General features: G+C 37.9%; 1 protein-coding gene across 1 annotated transcript; it reads left to right on the plus strand.

Moving 5' to 3' along the window:
• Positions 1-2,761: 2,761 nt before the first annotated feature.
• On the plus strand, positions 2,762-25,544 carry LOC139727447 (galactosylceramide sulfotransferase-like). The gene is made up of 4 exons (XM_071638402.1): positions 2,762-3,006; positions 17,625-17,837; positions 18,244-18,617; positions 22,935-25,544. The coding sequence occupies exons 2-4, from the start codon at positions 17,668-17,670 to the stop codon at positions 23,720-23,722; spliced, it is 1,332 nt and encodes a 443-aa protein (XP_071494503.1). The 5' UTR covers positions 2,762-3,006; positions 17,625-17,667; the 3' UTR covers positions 23,723-25,544.
• Positions 25,545-27,015: the final 1,471 nt, after the last annotated feature.

Below are 27,015 nucleotides of genomic sequence, written 5' to 3' on the forward strand. Positions count from 1 at the left end.
AACTTCAAAGATACATAAGTAGTTGTAACAGGCAAACTTCAAACATCTGAACGCTCTTACACTTTATTTTTACTTCCCTGTTTAAAGTTGGAGAGTTGTAAAACTAATGGTCACTGTGCAATTACTGAGCACAAATGGACTAGTCATTGTTTGACGCCTAGTGCTGCTGTAAGTGGTCGACCTTGTATGAGTTGATTTATCGTTCTTCTGCGGTGCGTGTAACTGACACCCTGGACGTCCTGGAATGTTTTCTTTTTGTGGTCGATCGGAATGTTTACGTTTAAAGCAGGGAGGTGGGGAGAGAGATTCCACTCTTTCTCTTCCCACCTCCCTGTTTTACAGTGCACTCCTATTATAACGACCACGGTTATAACAAAATTCTGGTTATAACGAAGTAAAAATTTGAGCTGCAATGTCATCCACTATATGTATTTCTGTTGTTTATTTGTTCAGTTATAACAACATTCCGATCTAACAAAAGAAAACTGCCGGTCCCGAGGATTTCGTTATAACAGGAGTCCACTGTATATGTAAAACCCCCGGATGCTCGTGATATGCTCTAATGTCGCCCGCTGAACTCCCGACCCTGCAAAATACCAACTGTAATTGCCTCGCAAAACTACCTCGTATAGGTAATAATCAGATTTATTGAAAAGCGCCAATAAACACCACCAACAACATTAGTCCATTCCCAAGTTCTCATCCTTCTTAAAGGGGGTATCTTGGAACAAGCATCAGGTAGATGGTTGACAGCTTGAGCTGGGTGTTGGGGGGGGGGGTTCAGTGGCGTATCTAGGGGGGGGCAAGGGGGGCACGTGCCCCGGGCGCCACTCCTTGGGGGCGCAAAAAACGAAAAAAAAACGAAGAAGAAGAAGAAAAAAAAGAAGAAAAAAATGAAGAAGAAGAAAAAAAAAGAAAAAAGAAAAGAAAAGAAGAAGAAGAAAAAAAAAATCGCCCGGAAAGGGAGGGAGAATGGTGGGGGGGGGGGGGCAGAAAACCAAATCAAACAAGATAAAAACAAAACATGATGATGACGCGGACAAAATGACAATGTTTATTGTGTTATTGTGTTTACACAAGAATTCCATGTTCTGTAAGCTGAAATACAAACATTTTCGGCTCCCTCGCTGCGTTCGCTCGCCAAAATTTATATAAAAAAAGAAGGTAAGAACAAAACGTGATGATAACGTGGACAAAATGACAATGTCTATTGTGTTCATTCATGTCAGTTTATATTTAGCAGGCAAAATGTTTCACGGAGCAGCGGCTGCAATTTCTTTCGTTCTGAAGCGATAGCCAATTGGATCAAAAGAAGGCGCCAACAGTTTCGAACATACGGGGGGGGGGCAAAAAAACAACAACAAATCAAACAAGATGATAACAAAACTTAATGATGACGTGGAAATATACAAACTTCGGCTCACTCGCTCGTACTAATTTAGAGTATTTTTTCTAGTCTTCAGTTTGTTGGTATAAATTGTCATCTATAAGGTCGTCACTATATCTTGATTAGAATTGTAAGATTTAATACGCAAAAAAATGACAAGAGTTCCATGTTTTGTAAGCTGAAATACAAAAATTTTCAGCTCGCTCGCTACGCTCGCTCGCCAAAATGTATCCAAAAAAAAAAAAGGAAGAGAAAGATAAGAACAAAACGTGACGATGACGCGGACAAAATGACAATGTCTATCGTGTTCACGCGTGTCATTTTATATTTAGCAGGAAAAATGTTACACGGAGCAGCGGCTGCAATTTCATTCGTTCTGAAGCGATCGCCGATTGGATCAAAAGAGGACGCCAACGGTTTCGAACATACGTGGGGGGGGGGGCGGAAAAAAAACAAATAAAAAAAGATAAGAACATAACGTAATGATGACGCGGAAATATACAAATTTCGGCTCACTCGCTCGTACTAATGTAGAGTATTTTTTCAAGTCCTCAGTTTGTTGGTATAAATCGTTATCTATAAGGTCGTCACTATAGCTTGATTAGAATTGTAAGATTTGATAAGCAAAAAATGACAAGAATTCCAAGTTTTGTAAGCTGAAACACAAAATTTTCCGGCTCGCTCGCTGCGCTCGCTCGCCAAAATTTACCCAAAAAAAAAAGAGATAATAACAAAACGTGATGATGACGCGGAAATATTGTAAGATATGATTAGCAAAAAATGACAAGAATTCCATGTTTTGTAAGCTGAAATGCAAAAATTTTTGGCTCGCTCGCTGCGCTCGCTCGCCACAATTTATCAAAATTCATTACATTTGAATCACCCTCAAAAGACCCCTTTTAAGTGCTTGAAAAAGCATATCATATGGACTTTGTTTAAAGCGTATTATATCGGGACCATGTGGAAGAACAGACATATTTTGAAAATATGACTGAACAGGCAATCCCCCGTTTCTTCTGTACGTATATGCAATGTATATGTAACTTGTAATGTGTGTATTTTTATATGAAGACGGAAATAAAAACAAACAAACAAATAAAGTCCCTACCGGGATGTGTATAGGGTTGAACACTTTTTCAGAAATTAGGGGCGCAATTTTCGCGCTTGCCCCGGGCGCCGTTTTCCCTAGATACGCCACTGGGGGGGTTGGTGCTGAAAGACCAATGCAAAGATGACCTGACCCTATTATACATGTGTGTGTGCAATAACTTTTCCTCTCTTCCGACCTTGTGTTGGAGAAGCCGTGCATTGACTTCGATCGGTCTATTCGTACGCACAGCTCCGCGCGGCATATACTCCGCGCGAAGAACGTGGCAGATGTGTAGAAGTCACTTCGTAGCATGCATTTCTTGGTCATGCTTTGGCAGGCATATTGATTTTCTTTTTGAAATATCACTATAAAGAACGAGGCTCTTCACTGCTCAGGGGAGCTGTCGTTGACTATGGACCATGTCACTACCCCCACTACAACTACAAGTCTTCATCATGTCGTGGTAGGTGCTGTCAAAATCCTGCAGCTGTAGAGTTTCGTTTGCAGGTGCCGGAAGCAAAAGAGGAAGGTAAGTGAATCCATACACCGGTTGATAATATAGATTTTACGTATGTAAACAACATCGTTGCGCAAAGCATCATTGTTTCGATACGTCTGTCAGTGTTAATGACGGATGGGTTCTAGTCTGTTATTACTAATGATAACTAATACATGTACATTTGTTACTTATATCTAATATTAGTTCCAGTATGTTTTAGACTTAGATATGTTACAAACTATCATGCTAATTTATGTTTTCCTTTTGAATATCTTATCCACTTGGATATGATCGATCGAGCGTTACTTCGATCGAAAGTCTGGAATTTTCTCTTGTCGGGCTAGTAGTAAATTTAGTAGCAATTCCTGTAAATTTAGGCACTACCAGTCATAATAAACGTTACATAGCTCCGGGTTCTATTGTATAATTTTGCCATATGGTGTTTTGGCTTCAAAATATAGTCTTTGCGTCCCTTTCTTTTCATCCTTGCTGTCTTTGCTGTGCATTTTACAGGATGGAACTACAAAGTATAGTTTTAAAACACTGTAACCAATATGTCGGCCGTAACGGGGGGGGGGGGGGGGGCTTTCAGCGTAAGAAGAAAAGATGATTCAACGGGTTACGGCCTATAACGCAGTAGACTAAGGTGCGTTGCTATATCAGTGCATAAATTGATATCTAAAAAGCCTACTGTAAAGCCCCCAGTTATGGCTGAAATAGAAATAAACATGGCCATATCGTGTTTTCTGTCACTGGTGACATCTTCTAACACGTACCCGAATATCAGACCGCTTGCACGCTTCCGTGATTTTGAATGAAAGCTATTGTTCGGTGCGTGCGAAGCATGCAGCTTGCTCTCCTCACACAAGAGGCAAGCGGTGACAGATTTCCACCACGCATCTCCCTATTGATACACTATCTCCTGGCGGGACGATGAATGCTCAGACACTTTAACTTGTAACATAAATGATAATTTTCATAAGAAACTCTCTATATACTGATCGTGGAGTTTGTCACCAGCCCGTGTTAATTGTAGCCAAAATCCCATAGGTGGTGACAAATTCCACGATCAGTATATAGGAAACCCTCTGCAAACTCTCTATATACTGATCGTGGAATTTGTCACCACCTATGGGATTTTAGCTGCTGTTAACACGGGCTGGTGACAAATTCCACGAACAGTATATAGAGAGTTTACCAAGTCTCCTTACACTAAATAAATCGTGAATTGTGACCTATATTTATTCATGTTGGATAAGATAACATTCTGAAAGTGGCAGAGTGGTCTTGAAAGGAAAAGTGGGGTTGATGGAAAATACACAGGTTAGTTACGATTTATTTAGTTCGGTAATGGTTTGATGACAAATTCCACGAGCAGCAAGTTTACCGAGAGTCGCGGAATCTGTCACCGCCTATAGGAACGCCATACAGTAAACACGGGCTAGTGACAAATTCCACGATTAGTTATACTAATCGTGGAATTTGTCACCGCCTACGGGATTTGGGTGCCAGTTAACACGGGCTGGTGAAAAATTCCACGATCAGTATATAGAGAGTTTTCTACTGTGATTCGTATATATGTTGGATAGGATAACATTCTGAAAGTGGCAGAGTGGTCTTGAAGAGAAGGGAAAAGTGGGGTTGATGGAAGAAACAGGTTAATTACGATAGGTTTGGTAGGAAAGTGGTGGTGACAAATTCCACGATCAGTATATAGGAAACTCTCGGCAAACTCTCTATATATTGATCGTGGAATTTGTCACCATCTATGGGATTTTAGCTGCTGTTAACACGGGCTGGTGACAAATTCCACGATCAGTATATGGGCAAGTCCAGCGTCACGGACATTACATTTCAGACATTTTTTGACACTTTATGAGGTTAGTTTTAAAAGAGAAAACATTTATTTGAAGCTAATACTTGGTGATCACACACCACTCGTCTAGATAAAACAACACTGTGAATATAAGAAAAAAATATACAATCGTTGTTTAATTATGCCAGAAAATGTTGTGCGTCACGGACATTACATTTTTTGGACACAACTCTTTACATGCCAACAAATAGTTTACAAACTCTGTGAGTTTAATCATCTTAATAAGACATTTTTCCTTTACAATGAATGTTTTGATATTGCTGTAACATATTTTAAACAAATTTAAATTAAAAAGTGTTTCAAATGACAATGATGGAAAGAAATCTGGTGTCACGGACATTACATTTTGAGCGTCACGGACATTACACTTTTGTCCACTTATTAAAAACTGAAATTAAGGTTAGGGAAAAACTATTTTTTCTACTTTTTCTGAAGCAAAAGGACTGTAGGGTACATAAAGATACTTTTTAGTCCATTCTGTGAAATAAACAATGTTTTTTAGTTTCCATGGCAACAATAAACAACTCAAAATTATTTAATAAAAGTATATAGATATGGTAAAATGAAAGTACTTTCACAATTTAGACTATTCTACATAGTATGTCTTCTACAATCATCTAATACATAAACACTGTCATTGAAGCAATCCCTAAAACTTAAACTGAAAAGAAAACTCAAAGAGAAAAGTCTTAAAACGTCACGGACATTATACAATCTTATGCGCTTTGAAAATATATGAAATATCAGTCAGTTACTTACTTTCTTTTTCTTTTGTTTTCATTTTTTCTCATTTTTTAAAACATACAATGCCATGAAATAAATCATGTCAACTTTAAACAATTTCTCTGAAATATTTATGTCTTCTCTTTTCACCTTCCAAGGTAAAAATAAACATGTTATATGAATGATGCAATGTAATAATACAAAAATGAAATGATATCAAACAATGGCTCAATACTGACAAATGAAACAATCTTCATAAGTAAATCATAACATGAAGAATACATAATCAGTAATATTGATATTTATCACTGATATTCGAATGATATTGATGATACATGTACAACTTTTTTAATACTAGGTGTTTCAAAAAACATTTCCCACTTTTGATCATTAATAGCTCAAAAACTATTCATCTGATAAAACTGTCATTGATATAAATAATAGCTGAATAGTGTACAATTTGGTTGAAGGTGATTTGAATGTGAAAGCATAAATCAGTTTCATTAAATCTAAGATTGATTTTGAAGTAAGGTTTCAGATTTTGGTCAATTTTTCACCCTCTGTACAAAAATTGAACCTTGCACAGGAACCAATGATGTGTATGTGAGTGTGTGCTGACAATGGCCCTTAACAATGGACATGCCTGAACCACCTGTTGACTAGGCGTCAGTCTCATGCTCCTAGGCACATGAATGCTTGATCAATAATTCATGTGGATTGCCCTAGGCACTGCTAGTCTGAATTCATGCACGGTAAGGGGTAAACTGCATGCACATGAAAAAAGGAAGCACACGTTTCCATGTGCTTGCAAACACCACATTCCATTCCAGCTGGCAATCATTTTCAATTTTTGCTTCACATATCACTAAATTTGGGATATAAATAAGCATAACAGTTCCTCATTTTAATACAATTGTCTACTAATTAAATAGTCTGACAAATTTTTCGCTTTTTGATAAAAAGAAATCATTTTTGGTTAAGAGTTCAGCAGCATTTATCATTGGGGTGATATGTTTCACAGTAGATTTACTTAAGGCCCCATTTACACAAGTGTATAATCTAATTGATTTTCATTGTAATTTCGTTTTTCAGAAGTAGGGAGAGCACTGTCGAGACCCAACGACAGTATCGGCAGGCGTTTGACTTTACACAGATACTGCCACAGGCTGAATAAAGACTAGTTGTGATAGTGGAATTTCTCATGAATAAATAATGAAGCATTCAAACCCTAACCATTGTTTAGGACCATTGTCAGGGTGTTAACCACACACTCCCATACACACCCATTGACCCCTGTGCAAAGTAAAATTTTGTACAGAGGGTTGAAAATAGAGCAAAATCTGGAACCTAACTGTGAAATTAATCATGGATTTCATGAAATTGATTTATGTTTTCATATTCAAACCACCTTCAACCAAATTGTACACTATTCAGCTATTACTCATATCAATGACAGTGTTATCTGATATATAGTTTATGGATTATTAAGAATCAAAAGTGGGAAATGTTTTTTGAAACACCTAGTATATGCATAGGAACAAGCCTATGGATGTTACAGATATTACACCTTTGATGAACATTGAACATAATAAGTGATTAACTTTTTGTTTAGTTCTTTCTGTTGACATATTTTTTGTATGAGCTAGCTTTACAACATATAGCATTTCTTTGATACATGATTTTCTTTAATAAGTGGCAATAATAAACATGAATGTACAATCATGGTACTGTACAGACTAATTTAAGTGGTTCATTATACCACAAAATTAAGTACAGTTAAGAGAACACATAACCAAAGCAAAAAATGCCTAGATGCAATTCTTCTACAGGGTAGATTGTGAGCTACTGCTACTGCTATTTTGTAAAAAAAAAAAGTTTAGTTATTCAGCTTCAAAGTTTTGTTTAAAGGAACATCTATTTCGATTGTCCATTGTTAGAGAAGACAGACACTCAATTATCTGTGTCTTCTCGATGAAAGACTCTTCTTCATTGCTATAGACGAACGGATTAGATTTACCCTGTCTTTTCATGAATGTAACAGTACATCCATCTCCATGAACTGCAGTGATTTGAGCTACAAAATATTTCACTGACTTTTTGGTTAAGAACTTGACTCAAACGAACGACCCAACTGCAGGTTGGTGAGATAATGAAAGTAGAAACAGATTAAAGGCAAGGGTAAAGATTTGATGAACAAGGTATTACCCCCCCCCCCCACACACACACACACACATACCTGCCCCCCCCCATATACATGCCCCCCCACACACACACACCCACACACACATTCACACTAACAAAGAAAGATTACAGGCAATATTAGAAAACTTAATCATTATTTACAGGTATTTCTAAATTTTTCATACTTCGTAATGTCCGTGACGTCTATGGGATTTATAACATTGTAATATCCGTGACGCATTTTACTGGAAAAGTATTCATGTGTTTCAAAATTTAATTGATAGTCTTGTGTAACAGATTGATTAATAATCAGAAAAACATTGTTTAATTACAAAAATTCAGCATTTAAAAAAAAGTATTTCTAAATTTTTGATACTTAGTAATGTCCGTGACGTCTATGGGATTTATAACATTGTAATGTCCGTAACGCATTTTACTGGAAAAGTAATTGTGTGTTTCAAAATTTAATTTGTAATCTTGTATGACACCATATTCTAGCTTTGCAAACCAAATTTTAACTTACTTGGATCAATCTTAATCTCTGTACAAAAACTTTTATACCTAAAACGTCACGGACATTACACTTTCAAAAAGGTAGAAATCACCAAATTTCAATACGCTGTGATTTTCTTAATATAATATATTTTTGAAAAATTCTTTTTGTTTCATTTAGTGCATTCCATGGACAGTAGAAAAAAATAAAATGCAGCCAAGATGGGCTTAAACATTCTAATCTTTCTCTCATTAATAAATTGTGTGCAAAACAGTGCTTTTGAGCACTACATTCAAAATGAAGCTAAATTTAGTTTGACATGGTGAAAAAATCAATTTCGCTAGATTTTCCCCAAATTTTCTTTATATTTATCTAAATATAGGCTTTTCTGAATACTTTGAACATAAATTCAGTTAAAGTCTGTGAAATTTATTTTTTCACCCTGAGGTAACTTTTTTCATGGACTTGCCCATATAGAGAGTTTCCTTCTCTGATTCATTTATGTTGGATAGGAGACATTCTGAAAGTGGCAGAGTGGTCTTGAAGAGAAGGGAAAAGTGGGGTTGATGGAAGAAACAGGTTAATTACGCTTTATTTAGTAGGAAAGTGATGGTGACAAATTCCACGATTAGTATATAGAGAGTTTCCTACTCTGATTCATTTATGTTTTGGAGGGCCTATCGCGGAATCTGTCACCGCCTATAGGAACGCAACACAGTGAGCACGGGCTGGTGACAAATTCCACGATTAGTTATACTAATCGTGGAATTTGTCACCGCCTATGGGATTTGGGGACCAGTTAACACGGGCTGGTGACAAATTCCACGATCAGTATATAGAGAGAGTTTCCTACTGTGATTCGTATATGTTGGATAGGATAACATTCTGAAAGTGGCAGAGTGGTCTTGAAGAGAAGGGAAAAGTGGGGTTGATGGAAGAAACAGGTTAATTACGCTTTATTTAGTAGGAAAGTGGTGGTGACAAATTTCACGATCAGTATATAGAGAGTTTCCTTCTCTGATTCATTTATGTTGGATAGGAGACATTCTGAAAGTGGCAGAGTGGTCTTGAAGAGAAGGGAAAAGTGGGGTTGATGGAATAAACAGGTTAATTACGATTTATTTAGTTCAGGAGTGGCCGAATATGGTGACAAGCTCAACGACACTAGAGTTTGGTCGAGAGTTAAGGCCTATCGCGGAATCTGTCACCGCCTATAGGAACGCAACACAGTGAGCACGGGCTGGTGACAAATTCCACGATTAGTTATACTAATCGTGGAATTTGTCACCGCCTATGGGATTTGGACGCCAGTTAACACGGGCTGGTGACAAATTCCACGATCAGTATATAGAGAGTTTCCTATTGTGATTCGTATATATGTTGGATAGGATAACATTCTGAAAGTGGCAGAGTGGTCTTGAAGAGAAGGGAAAAGTGGGGTTGATGGAAGAAACAGGTTAATTACGATTTATTTAGTAGGAAAGTGGTGGTGACAAATTCCACGATCAGTATATAGAGAGTTTCCTTCTCTGATTCATTTATGTTGGATAGGAGACATTCTGAAAGTGGCAGAGTGGTCTTGAAGAGAAGGGAAAAGTGGGGTTGATGGAATAAACAGGTTAATTACGATTTATTTAGTTCAGGAGTGGCCGAACATGGTGACAAACTCAACGACACTAGAGTTTGGTCGAGAGTTAAGGGCCTATCGCGGAATCTGTCACCGCCTATAGGAACGCAACACAGTGAGCACGGGCTGGTGACAAATTCCACGATTAGTTATACTAATCGTGGAATTTGTCACCGCCTATGGGATTTGGACGCCAGTTAACACGGGCTGGTGACAAATTCCACGATCAGTATATAGAGAGTTTCCTACTGTGATTCGTATATATGTTGGATAGGATAACATTCTGAAAGTGGCAGAGTGGTCTTGAAGAGAAGGGAAAAGTGGGGTTGATGGAATAAACAGGTTAATTACGATAGGTTTCGTAGGAAAGTGGTGGTGACAAATTCCACGATCAGTATATAGGGAGTTTCCTTCTCTGATTCGTTTATGTTGGATAGGAGACATTCTGAAAGTGGCAGAGTGGTCTTGAAGAGGAGGGGAAAGTGGGGTTGATAGGAATAAACGTGTTAATTACAATAGGTTCAGTAGGAAAGTGGTGGTGATAAAGTCCCTATATTAAGATGCTTCCTATCCACCATGGATAAATCGCGAAACAATCCACGACTTATTTAGTCTTAGAAGGTCAAGGAATTTTTCTATAGTACTGATACAATTTGTAGTGGAATTTGTCACCGTGTATGGGATATTTTGATGCAAGGAGCATGGGCTGGTGATCTATATCAAATCGTGTTGTATATTAATTGTGATTCGCCTATTATGTGCACATGGGATAGCAATATTCTAAAAGTGGCCCAGTGATCTTGAAGAGAAGGGAAAAGTGGGGTTTGATGGACTCAGTAACTGGTACGATTTATTCACTACGAAAAGTGGTGGAGACAGACATCACGCAACAGTTGACTTGAAATGAGATCGCGCAACGGTCGACAACTTGAATACACACGTAATCGCGTGCTTGAGATCGCGCAACGAACGAGCGATTTGAAAGGTTGCCAATCGTTGATCGCACGCGACGCGTGTTAACGCGACCCCCACCGTACCGATCGACTGCGATTGTGCGAGTCACTTTCTTGCAGAGCGCAATACGCGAGCTGTCAAAGGAGAAGTTGTCCGGCTGTGGAAATTTGTCACTGGTGACAAATTTCACGATAATGCCATAAACATTATATACAGTGTCCAAACCGAACAGCTAGGTCTAGGTTTCCTCACCAGATAATTGACATCTCTTAATCATGTACCATAATTTATATCATATAGACTAAATAATCGTGGTTTTAATGTTTACTTTTCTGTGTCCTCTACGGTTTAATCATTTTCATCACAATTTTTAGTTTCGTTATATAATTATGATATCAATTGTGTATTTAAATGTGAATAAAATAGAAACACAGCTTATGGAGAAAGTAAAGTCTGAGGGCAAGAGACAGCAAGCTCATGAAATAAAGGCGGCCATATTAAATGCAACTTGCGTCACTATAATTTATCGTTTGTGCAACTATATTAAAGAATACAATGTGTTAGAACCTACGGTGACAAAGAAGATGGCAAGCTCTTTCTTTCGTAAAAGCAAGTGACAGCAGTAGTCCTAACTACACTCAGTAGAATATGTGCCAAAAGAAAATGAGGATTATCAAGAATAGGAACTTTCATGGCATATATGTTGTAATCTACAGACTACGCCAACGTTTCGAGGAATTTTGTATATTATGATTATACTGCACCAAGTACACCTGTATGTCTACATTAAAGGGTGACATGTACATATCACGTATTCATCATCTTTATTCTAAAATTCTGAAATTGTTGGAATTGAAATCATCGACCCCGCCGTATTGATATTACATAACCATATTGGTAAAATATACAGTTCAAGAGAGGCTGTAGACATTTCTTGCATACTTGTAATGGGGCAATTCCACGATAACACCGTGACACTTTTGAGTATAATTTCACTCATCAAATGTAAATCGCAAACAAAATGTAACACTTGAGAGCAATTTTTATTGTGTATCCATGCATATCATCATAAGCAACTCTGAAAAGAAAAGAACGAAAAAGAATTGCTTTGGTAAATGAGTTATGCATAATTAATTACCACTGTAACACCGTGACGCAAAATGGACATGGGATTTTATGCACTTTGTTTACTGACCAAACTGTGTGAAGTTAATGAACATTTTGATAAGTGGATCTGTTCATTGGATGTACTAGAGACTCAATGAAAATAACAAAGAGAGGCTGTAGACAGTTCGTACATACACGTATTTGTAATAATATATTCATTTGCGCAAATTTCAGTTCTTGGAGATGAGGAGATAGACATGATATCTTCCTCTATTTCTTGAGCGTCCTTGTTGGTGAGGCATAATAGGCCTATGATTATAGAAAAAATTGCGACTAACAGCTTCTGGGAATGTATATCTTTATTCCAAAATTCTTAAGTTGTTTGAAGTGAAATCCTCATCTCCGCCAGATTTATATTACATAAATGGTATGGGTCATATAACAAGAGAGGATGTAGACATTTCTTACATATTTGTAATAATAACGAGACTTTCATTTGCGCGAATTCATCATTTAGCTCATGGAGACGAGGAGATTAACATGATATCTTCTGTTGTTTTTTTTTTTTAGCGTCCTTGTTTGTGAGATATCCAATGATAAAATTTTGCGGGTGACAGCTTCTGGGAATATATATTTTTATTTCACAAATCTTAAGCTGTTCGAAGTAAAACCATCAACTCCGCCAAATTGATATTACATAATGAACAGTATTGGTCATGCAGTTCAAGAGAATCTGTAGACATCTCTTACGTAACAAGACTTTCATTTGCGCAAATGCATTACCTATCTCTTCGAGAGGGGGAGATTGACATGATATCTTTTTCTGGTTCTTGAGCGTCCTTGTTGGTGAGATATAATAGGCATATGATGATAAAATTTTGCAGGTGATGACAGCTTCTGGGAATGTTAATTTTCATTCTAAAATTTTTAAGCCATGTGAATTGAAACCATCATCTGCGCCAGATTGATAATACATGTACAGAATAGTATTAGTCATGCAGTTCGAGAGGTGCATGGACATTTCTTCCATTTTGTAATATTAATGAGACTTTCATTTGCGCGAATTCATTATTTAGCTCTTCGAGATGCGGAGATAGACGTGATATCTTGTTTGTGAGAATCATGATAAAAATTTGCGGGTAACAGCTTCTGGGAATATATATTTTTATTTCACAAATCTTAAGCTGTTCGAAGTAAAACCATCAACTTCGCCAGGTTGATGTATTACATAATGGTATATGTGTCATATATAGGCAATTCCACGGTAACTCGCGTTACAAATAATGGGTACATTTATGGGATAATGTGCCAATATCTTCGTAATTAGTAGGATCTACAAGTTACTTTTTAGCTCACCTGAGCCGAAGGCTCAAGTGAGCTATTGCGATCGCTCTTCGTCAGGCGTCCGTCGTCCGTCGTCCGTCGTGCGTAAACTTTTTACATTTTCATCTTCTTCTTGAGAACCCCTTGACTAATTTTCACCAAACTTGGCAGGTAGCATCCCTAGGGGGATAGGATCTCAATTTGTTCAGGTGGGCACCATACCTCACCTGGGGGCCCCCAGAGGGGCCCAACCCCCCCCCCCCCAAATTAAGGCATCTTAAAAAATCTTCTTCTCTAGAATCAGAAGTGATAGAGCTAAGTTAATACAGTACTATGACTTCGTCGCCACGGAATCCAGTTGGCAAAGGATCTGAAAACCAGACTATACCAAATTGCGTTTGTTTACAAGCAGAGCGCCACTACGACAAAATATTGAAAGGTTTGAATTGAAAGCGCGGCCGAGCCATGGGCCGAGCCCTGCAGTGTAAACGGTCAAAATTGCGGGGCTCGGCCCCGCAATTGAGGCTGGGTTCGGCCGCGGCTTGGCCCAGCCCCGCACTGTAAACGGGGTCTAATAAGAGCTTCACTCCAAATAGAGACCTTGAATATGTTTGAATATATACCCAGATGATTTAGGTGTATAAGTACATTGTAATTTTCAGAGTGTAAAGATGAAAAATGTTGAAAGTCTTTTTTAAACAAAACATTAAAGTATCAAACCCTATCTACAAGTTTACAAAAAAAGCTTACAATCTTTCAAAAATTAAAATCCTATCTTTGTGAGGAGTGAAAACTAGTACATTTCTTTACAACTGATTGACAAATACACCAGTTCGTAACTCCACTTTGCGCATGAGCAGAAAAAGGTCATTTGTACCAACAGGCATTTTGGTTTGTAAATTCACTGAGATACAAGTAAGCATCTGTGATGTCATGGATGATTATTCATGTGATCCTTACATAAATGATGCTTGCCAGCACATCCACCTGACAGCAAGAATGGTATTTCGCTATATAAAAGGAAATAAGCTGTTACTGCGTTCAGTACAAAACAATGAAATGGATGCCTGCTGAATTATAAACTGATGGGAGTATAGACCAGTTCGTAATTCCACTTTGCGCACGAGCAGAAAAAGGTCATTTGTACCAACAGGCATTTTGGTTTATTAATTCACTGACATAAGTATCTGTGATGTGATGATTATTCATGTGATCCTTGTTTAAATAGTGCTTGCCAGCACATCCACCTGATAGCAAGCCTGGTATTTGGCAATGTCAAAAGAAAAAGGTTGTTATTGCATTCCATACGAAATAATGAATTAGATGCCTGCTAAAGTGTAAACTGGTATGACGGACTCTTCTGGTCACCTGTTTTAAACACAAGTTCATGCTTTGTTTGAACACGAATTCCATAAATTGGTATGTCGGGCAAGCTTATGAATTATACCGCTTTAAAATGAGTGAAGTGCCTAACCAACTGAGAAAAAAGAAAGGTCATTTGCACCAAGGCGCACATGAGCTAATTACGAACTGGCTTATTCTGATCCCCTGATCTAAATGCAAGTTAATTCTGTTTAAGTTCAAGTTCAAGTTCAAGTTTATTTAACCAATTCATTAAACATTTGACATTTTACAAAAGGATACAGCATTAAGAATAATGAATGATTTGGGACCCCAAAAGAAGCAGAGCTTGTAAAAAAGGGGTCCCGGATAAACATATAAAACAAAACATACTAAAGTTTTAAAAACATTAACAAGAAGTATAATAGTAACATATTTACATAGGACAGATGCAACACAAACACACACACACACACACACACACACACACACACACACATTCAATCACACAAACACGTGTCACAAAAACGCTCATGCACATACATGTAGTTCACATGAAATTGCAGAAAGATACTTAACATTAAAAAAGATACTTTGAACATGAATTCCATAAATTGTTATGTCGGTCAAGCTTATGCATTACGCCGCTTTGAAAACGAGTAAAGTGCCGAACCAACTGAGAAAAAAAGAAAGGATGTTTGTACCAATGTGTACATGAGCTACAGTATAATTACGAACTGGTTTATTACCCTACATCGATGTAAATAAGCACTGAATTGATCGGTGTTTTAGTAGTAGCCATGATAAAAAGTCATGGGCGTACATACTCGAGCAGAATTCGAACTAACCTCCTAATCTCTGGACAGGCGTCATCTCCACTAGACCACCGAACTTCCGCCCGACAGGAAGTGCTGGTTATAATCCTTATATCATGCAGCAGGGAATGCGTAAAATTCATGAAATTCTTCCATTGAGATGTTTTCATTGCAACTGATTGACAAATTGCCCTACATCAACATAGATAAGCACTGAATTGATCAATGTTTTAGTAGTACCCATGATAAAAAATCATGGGCATACATACTCGAGCAGGATTCGAACCCACAACCTCCTGATCTCCGGACAGGCGTCATCTTCACTAGACCACCGGGCCGAATAAGGATTAGAACCAACACTTGCTGCTTTATAGCATTCTGTAATAAAAATTTTGTAATACCAAGGAGGTATGAGAGTTCTCCCATACCTCCTTGGTAATACTGATGCAGGGAATTCAGAAGATAAATTTTGTGTTCTCATTCACTGCTAGATGTACATGTACACATGCAGTGAAAGCCTGGCTAGACTCTTCAATGTGGCATGTGATCAGTGGCCTTGATGCTAGTATTATACAATCACAGTTTATTAGGCTGCCCTCCTTTGTTTCAGTCCAGCATATAACGATGTGTATAACACTGCTTTTGATTGTTTTCACCACAATCTAGCTCAGTTACGGGTTAAAATTTGCTTATATTGGTGAAAACTTGTGTTTATAGTCGGTAACTCGCGTTACACTTTTCATTGACATTTTTTAATAGGCTGACAGTGTTGAGTATTCAAGTCAACATCCTGTGTACAGTATCAGGGTGTGATGAATTTAGAAAATTATGATTCCCAACAAATTACCTCCACTGCTTCCTTCAAAATGAAAAATATTTCCTTTTTTCGGTAACTCGCGTTACATGACTCAAGGGCTGGAACTTTCATGTGGTGATTAAAATTTTTTGAAGGTGGCATAAAAATTTCCTCATGGGAGACTGAAGTAGAACCAATTTGCTTCTTTAAAATAAATTAATTGAAGTGCTAGCAGAATTTTTCTATTAAAAAAAAAATTATATTAAGTTAAGCATGCATTTTAGCAATTTGGATGACTGAAAAATTGTCTTCAACATTTGTAGCTGTTTCTCAGGAAATATTTGACCGATTGATATAATTCTTTGAGTTTCTTTAACTTCAAAATATGGGAAATACATAATGAGTAATTCTAGTTTGCAATATGATAAACTTGAAATTTTAGTGCCATGTCCACATTCCCATGGAATTGCCCATATAGTTCGAGAGAGGCTAGACATTTCTTACGCATAATTGAAATGATAATGAGACTTTCATTTGCACGAATTCATTGTCTATCTCTTACAGAGGAGGTGATTTAAATATTTCCATCTGTTTCTTGAGTGTCCTTCATTGTTAAGTATGATAAAACTTTGCGAGCGACAATTTCAGAGAATGTATATTATTATCATAATGCCCGAATCCTTGTAATTTACGTAAGGCTGGCTTGACAAGTAACTATACGCAGGTGCATTGTCTTGCATAAGTAAAAGTGTTACGTCATAATTTTCTGACTGTCTCTCAAGAGATATTAGGCGTATTCGTAAAGCCATCCATCGATTGTAATTAAAGGGAAGTCCGGGCGATTTTCGTAATTTCACATCATGAAGTACATAAGTCGACAGCTCCATGTATAGATTTGTGGAATCACTCTTGATTCTTGAGCAGAGAAAACAATACTCTGAAGGGAAAAAAGTTACACTGTACAAGGCAGCAGCCTCCTCATTGGAATGCATGAGTGGAGGCTTACCATGGTATAAGAATGTGTGAACAGAAGGCTCACATAGCAATGCGATTCCATCACAATACCGCTTGCTCAACGAGGTCACCTGTGTAGAATTTATGCATGTTTTCTTTCTTCATTTTGTTCTTCCAAGGAGGTACAATGTATACTAGGCTTGCCTCAGAGTACCTCATAGGTTCTGTTTTCTTGAACCCCCTTTCATGCATTCCTTTAGTGGATGGTGAAGTAGCTGTGTCATCATCATTTTCATTGTAGGAATTTATTGTAAGTTTTGAAAACATTCGTATTACTATAATCCCAATCACTATAATTTCTGAAACTCTGTACCCAGTACGACATATTTCTAGTTGTTCAAACGTACAAGTCTTGACAATCAGCCGGAATTACCTTGTTTCTCGTCTTCGTCTTACAGATATAATTGTAGACACGCAGACGGAGGCAAACGAACAAACAACATGAAGCCTGGTTCCCTGGTAAAGTTCCAGTTCTTACTACTCTTGGGCGTCTTTGTGGCCTGTGTCCTCGGGTGGATGCTGTCCTCAAACGACATCACAGCCAGCATGCTTTTGGGAAAAATCACACCTGACTCTTCCATGTGGATGGCGCAAAGACCGCATCGGAATGAGTACGGCAAGGCAACATTTTTCGTAACAACGATTATAAAATATTACAATAATTTTGTATACTTTTGTAGATAGTGGTATAGGGGGAAAATACGTTGCATACTAAATGATAGACAGAATTGGTAGTTATCTTATCCGGTTGACCTTTGAGGGGTAAATTGCTTTACACATGAAAGTGATCTTACATGTGCAAATACGATGTATTATGGAATATTTGATTATACGGTAAAATTCAGTTTTTCTGAATCGTTTAACAATGATGAAAAGTGGTTGATTTGCGCTAGTGATCATTTTCATTGTTCGTTTCGTATTGAAATTTCATTACTGTTTAGATCAGTAAGCATGTAGTGAATAAAATTCTGCTGGCGACACTCGGATTTTTCTGTATTTTTTTCTATCTGAATTCAGTCTTTATCGGAACGTGTTACAAAATCAAACTGATGGTCCATCGTCCATCGAGCGTCGTCCATCGATGCGTCCACCTCTCCGTCCGGAAGAAACGGATGCTGTTTCTGAGGAGAAACGATACACGCAGAACTCGAGTCATACACCATGCATTCCGTGGCAAAACATCGTTTACATCAAAACGCACAAGACTGCCAGCTCGACTCTACAGAATATCTTATACCGATTCGGTGACGAGAGAGATCTAACGTTTGCCCTCCCTGTGAGAGACGTGTATATCGGATCCATCTCCAAGGTGCCGCCGTCTAGTGTACTGCCAGCACCCCCGGGGGTGGCCTACAACATTTTGGCCAATCACGCCAGGTTTTTGTATGATGGTAAGAACACAACGTACTTTCATATACGTAGTACTTGTTGTTGTCATTTATTGTATTCATATATGAACACCAGTAACATGAGCAGTAATATCCTGTAATATTTTGTACAGTGAGTTAATTACGGGTGTAATTTAGAATGTTAGAGGACGAAATTTGATACATAAAACAAGAGCTGAGCTTGAGAAGGTTGTAAACTAATTTTTATTTCTTCAAATATATCATGTAATTGGCATGTATGTAAGACATAGTAATATACATGCACTTTCCGTGTTGTCACCAGACGTAGGGATTTAGATTTATTAAACCACAGAAAATCAAAATAGAATGCAAGTTAGAGACCACTTAGTTGGCTATGTCTAAATACAGGTCCTTTGCAACCTCAATCCCAAGTTCTTCTTCGCATGAGGGACTACTTATTTCGGAGCAGATTTACAATATGCGTGCAAATGTGGGAAAGGAAAACCCAGCTGGTAAATGAGGTCAGGTTTTTTTTTCAGTTACACGTGACACACATTGCATCTACAAGTTCCTGGGGAAAATTTTTACCAGGTGTGAGCCTAACGCACCCTCCTCTCCCATCCCCTTGTGCGCTAGTACGCAATGTGGAAAGAAAAATGAGACAGTGTGAAATAAAGGGACAAGTCAACAGCACCCGACCAGTTTAGCTATAGCGAGGGCGCACACTTTAACCCTAAAGGGGCCGGGCTTTTTCGGCTATGCTCAGACCGGGGGTGGGGAATGGATTCCGCCCCCCTGAGATCTCGGCCATCGGTGGTGCGATCGCGATGAAATTTTGCATGCGTGAGACCCAGGTCATAATCTACAAGATCATGTCATAAGATTTTTTGAAACAATCAATTTCTAATTTTAATTAATTAATTATGCAAATTAAGCTCAAGATGATATTTTAGCCTAATTAAAAGCATTGAGAATCTGATTTTTGATCTGTAAATCTGTTTTAGCATATTCAACAATTGTACATCACAAAAACTTCCAAAACTCATTTCAATTCTTATGTATTTTATTGTTTTCAGAATTTCTTATGTATTTCCTTGTTTTTCAACTTTTGTTTTTTCTTTGTTTTTCATTGGAAATTGTCACTGACCACTTTTCTACCATTATAAGCACAAAATTAATCAATGAAAGTGATTAATTGTAAAAATAATCAGGTTTTTATAACTTTCATGACAGAACAATGTTTTCCATAGGAAATGTACACAAAATCACAAAATTGTGCCTGTTTTGGGGCGACATTCCGTTACAAAAATGGGCGTGGCTTCGCAAAAGTATGCGCGGACGTTGCAAATTTGGTCTCAAAAGTTGCGCGAGACTTGAACGAAGAAAGTCAAGAAGCCTCGCGACGAGGCCTTCTCGCGTTACAGATTTATAGCGCAAAACGTCGAGGGGGGGGGGCGGATTCCGCCCCCGGCCTTTTTAGGGTTAAAGATATTATTTACCATTTGCAGATAAAAAATGTGAATTAGGGATAGAAACGACTAAAGCAAAAATGTTAATCAGTATAATCAATGTTAAGTATTGCTAAATATACAAAATGAGAACAGTAGTTATAATACTTCTTTCTTCTAGAATCAACCGTCTACAGTTATGGTTTATTATGAACTAGAAATGTCGCTATGGCGACTGATGTCTCCGCCATAATGCATGATTTTCCCAATAGGCGTATAGTACAATGTTTTCACAATGTGTGATCCATGACAGTTTCACATAACTGGCAAAATATTGAAATGACAGGTTTGTCAGAAATGAACTGGGTTTGCTATAATTTTCTATGAGTGCAGGTACACATATTTGGGGAAATGAGAATTTTTACTTGAATTCTGACGGACCTTTTTATAAGTTTATGCATTGAGTAATTTCCAAGGTATGAAGAAAGAGTGTAATGATAGTACAAAATAGATCTTTTCTTCTTTTTTTTTTTGGGGGGGGGGGGGGGGCATTGAAACCTGGCCTTTGACCCTTAACCTTTGACCTTTGACCTTCTGGCTGGAAATTTCCTGGCGAATCTCCATTAGGTAATGCATGTATTAAGTTTTGAAACTAATAATGCAAGCATTGATATACTAGTATATGATGGAAATAGTAAAATTTTGAGAAGTTGACCTTGAGCTTTGACCCCTGACTATTGACTATTGACCCATGACCCCTAAATTCCCTAGATAATCCCTGCCAGTCAGTACATGCGTATGTACCAAGTTCCACGAAGATACATTGAACAATTTGTGAGAAAAGTGATATTGCCACATTTTCACCTATCCTTTGACCTTTTGACCTTTGACCTTATGACATGAAATTCTCTCTGGAGAATCTTTACGCAGTAGTACATGTCCACACCAAGTTTCAAGAAAATACCTTTGGGCATTGCTAGATATGGGAGAAATTGCAACATTTGTAGCATTTGACCTTGACCTTTGACCTCTTCCCAATATCACTAAAATCTACTCAACTAGTTGTCCCATCATACATCATCCTTGGATTAAGTTTGGTGAAAGCTGCTTCATCCAGTTTTGAGTTATCACGTAAACAGATAAATTTTAGGATTTGACCTTGATCTTTGACCTTTGACCTCTGTCCAATTTCACTGAAAAACTAATCAAGTAATTGTCCCATCATACATCATCCTCCAATAAAGTTTGGTGAAATTTGCTCCATCCAGTCTTGAGTTATCGCATAAACGGATGCAATTTCATGATTTGACCTTGACCTTTGACCTTTAGTCGATTGCACCCAAAATCTAATTAAATAATTGCCCCATCATACTTCATATTTGGACCAAGTTTGGTGAAATTCTAGTAAATATTACTCAAGTTATCGCGTAAACGAAAGCGGACGGACGTACGTACGGACGTACGGACGGACGGACGGACAACCCGAAAACATAATGCCTCCGGCACCACTTCGTGGCGGAGGCATAAAAATAGTGATATCTCCGTATATTTTAGACTTCATTTCGAAACCTGTATATGGTTGGATCACGGACCTACTACACATGGACATATATCAATTGTAAATTAATTCAAACACATGTTTCTATCACAAGCGTCACAATAACATTTTAAACATGCTTTCCTGCTTTGATCTCACCACTACCGCCGACTGTCAGGATGCATGGATAAAGCCAAAACAGCACTTTGAGAAATCTACAAATTGCATGCGCAGAAGATGATATTCCGCGGGCAACCGTAAGAAACAGCGCGAGGTACCGTTTAACAAAGACACTCCAAAAACCTTCTCAGGGTAGGATTCTCCGAAGGGAGTGTGTCCACTGATGCGATTACCCCGCCCACTGACAAGCGCCGCCTATCGTTCTAGATTGTACACATTCAAGACAACGACTGTTGCAATCACCGAACTTGATTCGAGTTCTGTGGTTCCAATCACTAATCTCAGCTACTAGTACATATAGATCAGTGGTGACAAACCATGCATATGATCGGCTTCAGCACATTTTTTTTTTGTCACTAATACACGCACCCTTTCATTTTTTTTTTTTTAGGGGGGGTCCGCGGCTCATTGTTTTCTTTTATTTCTTTAGTTTATCATCATTGTTTTTATGATTTATTTATTCATTTACATGTATTTATTTTTTGCTGCTAGCAAACGGGGGCGAGTTCCTGCGGAACCTTCTGAACGCCCCCACCCCCTTGTTACGCGTCTGGTGAAATAGATTGGCCGGACGCTACCCGGGCGTCGTGACTCAAGCTTAAAAAGCTCTGATAAAATGGGGCTTTAGTCAGAGGATTTTATGTTGCGTTAGTATACCTACCAAAATGTGCTAATGCGGACGATGCAAGTATTTTGCAACCAAACTTAGACAGTGACTTTTCAAAATGCCTAGAATTCAAATGATCTTTAAGTGGGTTTTTTTTTTCCTGATGCTAATGATTATGAACACCAACTGTCACTGAACTCAAGAATGTGCAGCTCCCAAACTGTGGTATGACTGAAGGAAGTCAGGAAAACACCAACTGTAATAGTCAAGACTCATGACACCTTTTTTTTTTTTTTTTTTTCATCTAACTGTATTTTTGTCAGGTATACCAGAAGCTTTCGAAGACCTGAAGAATATGAATATGTATTCTATGTGCTTCATAAACTGATATTATGATTGCCCTTATTATTATGATGATGACGATGATGATGATGATGATGATGATTATTATTGATATTATTCAGTTATTACTGGTGTCCTTTAGTCACATACAACTTGTGATAACTTTAAGCTTGATAACCAAATATGTTATCTATTATCTACACAGGTCATCTGTACCTCTCCTAACAATCTTCTTGTTTTTACAGATATCAAAAAGTTGATGCCAACAAACTCAAAGTTCGTCACCATCATTCGGAAATCCCCGACTCAGTTCAGGAGCATGTATAACTACTTCGTCATGCAATCTATTTACAAGGTCTCGCTAGAGGAATTTTCTCGGAATCCAAAGTTCTTTTACGAACGACATCGCCGGAAGTCGAGGCACAACGGGCGGGATCCGATGTTATTCGACCTCGGCATGGACCAAAGCAGCATTGGAGACCTCCACAAAACTGAGCAGTACATTAAGTTCTTGGACTCCAAGTTATCCCTGGTCCTCATTCGGGAATACTTCTTCGAGTCCCTCATTTTGTTGAAGGAGGAGCTGTGCTGGGATTTACGCTCGCTCGTGCACCTCAGTAATAAAATCAGAATATCAATAGATCCAACAGATTCACTCCAACCTATGGTTGATTCCGAAATGTCTGCAGGTTTGGAGAAGCGTCTCACTGAATGGAATGCCGGAGACGTAATGCTGTACAATTACTTTAACGCGACGCTTTGGAGGAAGATCGAAGCGTACGGAAGGAGGAAGATGGATCAAGAAGTGGCCGAGCTGAAGGATCTGTGCGAACAATTCGAGAAGGAGTGTATGAAGGGAACAAAGCCGCGTAACATATCCAGAGGATCGATGAAGCACACTGGTTTGGCCGAGTACGTAGTGAAGGCCGATAAGAGGACCAACAAAACGTGTCAAAGGTTGGGGCCGAATTCTCGGGAGTACCTCGCAAACCTTCGGCAAAAACATACAGCAATGTACCACAGAAAATCATAGCAGTTGTCTTCAATAGAGGGCGTTGGTAAAAAAAAATAACAAAAAAAGTGCAATCAATACTGCAAATCCCCCTAGTCGACTGCAACTTGCAGTTATTGATTGTGCCCTTGCTTTTTTTTTTTCAACGAAAAGTGGCAATTGATTGCAAATTGCTTTTGATCAATCAATCGCAAGATAGACAGTCGATATTTGCTATTGATTGCAACTCGATTTTATTGCAACGCCTCCTCAGTAGGCTTTTCTATTTCATTAATCGATTAGTTGTATGATTCATCGAATATTTTGTTGATCTTGTCATTACCATAATGGAAAAACTAATGTTAGAGTACCGGCGTAGCCAGAATTTGATCATGCTCCCCCGTGAAAACTTTGTGCATTTTGATGTTGTCAATAGTGCAATTTTGATGCAAGTTTTTGCATTTTTTATCGACTTGAAAAGTCCCACTGGTTTAAGTAAGGTAGCAGTAGTTTGATTCAGATTATTGTTGAACAATTTGTCTATAAAATTGTAATCATTTTTGTCTTAATTCTTAAAATTGATATCATGAAAAACTGTCTGTTAAGCAATCAAACAGAGAAAGCATGAAAACGAGGGTGTAGGAGAGGGGTATTTCTCCTCCCGCACGAGGGTGATTTTGCATTTTCAGACCTGAAATTCAGCGATCTGGTGGAAACTTTTGGTGAAATACTTCGAATGTCTTTTTCCAGCAAAAAAAAAAAAAAATATATAATAATGATAAAATAAAGGAAACAAATAGTTGGTTATTTTTTTCCAGGGATGTGTTAATAGTTACATCACGAAATCTGAGCTCTGATTCCGCGTTTGCATCATCACTGTACACAAGGTCTAATGAGGTAGGGGGGTGTGGGAGGATAGGATACTCCCTCCCATTCGACGGAGCTTTTGTGTTTTTAGAATTCAAACAAAGCAATCTGAAGCACACTTTCTGTGGAAAATTCGGAAATTGTCATTCCCCAAAGTGTACTGAGTCTGTAGAGGGGACCAAGCAATAGGAGGGTGACAAGATACCCCTCCCATATTCGTTGGAGCTTTTTCATTTTTAGAACTGAGTTTCAACGAATGGCGCACACTTTTGTTCAATTCAATTCAATTCAATTCATTTATTTTCATTCTTCTTCTTTTTTCTTTTTCAACAATGTTGTTGTAATATTTGGAAATTTGTCAATCAGAGAATTGCATGTAGAAACTTTGTGAAAGGAGACAAAGCAGAAGGATGCGGGAGGGGATAAGTCCTATTCCCCCTCCTACACGAGGGAGATTTGTATTTTAATGATTGCACGATTTGGTGCACACAGTTTGTGGCATATTTTGAAAAAAAAAATCTATGTTCAATAAGTGTAGTTTTAGTCTACTAGTATGCGTGGGAGAGTAATCCCCGTCCTTCCCAAACGAGGGAGCTTTTGCCTTTTTAAAGTTGAAAGTGAGATATCACGTACATGTATATACGCATATAATGTTTGATGGAATATTTGGGACATTGTCCAAAAAAGATGTGCTAAATCTGATACGGGAAAACTGAGCGAGGAAAGGGTTGATTAAAAGGGTATATTCTCCTGCATTTTTTTTTAAATTGTAGTGATTAGTCTTGTGCACTTTTCAATATGAAAAGTGTACTAAGGATAGGAAAAGGGGCACAGGAGGGGTGTAGGAGGGGGTATCCCCCTCCCAACCAAGAGAGATTTTGCAATTTCAGAATTAAAATTCAACAATCTGGTGCAAATTTTGAGCGAATATTGGAACAATAATCTTACTTGGAAAAAAAAAGTGTTGAAAGATAGCGGCTTCACATGCATACAGCTTTATACACACGCAATTTGTCTTTTTCTTTCGCCTTCCAAATCCCCGATCCAAATCTTCTTCGCCCCCCCCCCCCCCCCCCCTTTGCTGCGCCGATGTGTCAGAGATGTTGATGTTGTTTGTAGGGATATCTATGCGTCTATATATGCGTGATACCAATAAAATGACAAGGAAAACCTGAGAACATCGAAGCTAGAAGGCTGTTGTTAAGCTTCTAATTGCTTCTCGGGGAATATGTACGTGAAGTTTTAAAGACATCTACGAAAAGGAAATTCATGAAAAAGAAAAAGATGTGAAGCAGCTCACAGTCTTGCTTAAAAGGCCCCTGTGCAGATATGAGCAGGGAAAAAAGAAATCTGTTGTTAGTCTAATGACCGTGGGTAGAAGTGGGATTTACTTGGAGAACGACCAGGATTGTTGGTAAAACGTTTGTATAGATGTTTTGTTTTTATTTTCGATTTTGAACATATTTTTCTGTAGCAGATTAATAACAGAATTGAGACGTACCTGAGTCAGCTACAACTACAGGTTTACGCATTCAGATCAATACTACTAATGTGCTGATGTGAGCCTGCACATGCACAATGTACGGGAATTATGCTTCCTGCATGGAGTTATTATTTCATTATTATTATTATTATTATTATTATTATTATTATTATCATTATTATTATTATTATTATCATTATTATTATTATTATTATTATTATTATTATTATTATTATTATCATCATCATCATCATCATAGTCAGGAGCTTCCTGGGTTTCGATCACACAGCCTGACCAATGTGCGGATTTTAAAATATATATATTTCCAGCACTCCTGTCATTTCTGAACGATGTGGTTTTGCTCCTTGTTTCCTATTTATGATGTCACATCTTAATCGGCATGTTCCCTTCAAAGTTTCATGTGTGTATAGTAAACGTACTGAGTAATACTCAACTGAAGTAGCAGACAGGTTTTACTGGACTGCGCCTATCGACCTGAAAAGGGTCTTTTTTAAAGCTAAATCTCTGGTGTATATAAGAAGAATTGGAAAAAGAATAGAGTTATTCATTAAATGCTAAATAATATTGTGTGATAAACGGCAGAAAAAATGGCTCCCATATATAGTGTCGCAATGGACCTGGAAAGATGCAATCGTATCGAAACCTCCGCGTTATTCCTGATAAAGTCATTCCTTTTAGCTTTTCGGAGCATTTTACAAGTAAAATATTAATAATACATTGTATTATTGAAATTCAGAGGAAGGATTTGTAATCGTTCAGGAAAGTCCCATGACATGGATAGAGGGAGACATCGATAAAAGTTATTGAGTTATAACATTTTTCTCTCTTGAATACGAGTAGACACAAAAACCAAAAGGCTGTGTTCGATCTCCGTTCTCTAGGTCTGCTAGGTCATTGCTGAAGTTGATGAAAATTACATTGTCCGTCTTCACTCGCACGTTTTTACGATTTAAAGGGAACGTTT

This window comes from Diadema antillarum, unplaced genomic scaffold (genome assembly GCF_040938485.1).
Source record: "Diadema antillarum isolate AM-2024a unplaced genomic scaffold, OU_Dant_1.0 seq00000131_RagTag, whole genome shotgun sequence".
Classification (NCBI taxonomy): Eukaryota; Metazoa; Echinodermata; class Echinoidea; order Diadematoida; family Diadematidae; genus Diadema; species Diadema antillarum.

What these genes read in the sequence shown, in the direction of transcription:
- LOC139727447 (XM_071638402.1), top strand. Translation starts at nt 17,668, where the DNA reads ATGAAGCCTGGTTCCCTGGTAAAGTTCCAGTTCTTACTACTCTTGGGC. An exon ending in CAAAGACCGCATCGGAATGA is followed by an intron (nt 17,838 to 18,243) that starts GTACGGCAAGGC and finishes ATCTGAATTCAG; the next exon opens with TCTTTATCGGAACGTGTTAC. An exon ending in CGCCAGGTTTTTGTATGATG is followed by an intron (nt 18,618 to 22,934) that starts GTAAGAACACAA and finishes TTGTTTTTACAG; the next exon opens with ATATCAAAAAGTTGATGCCA.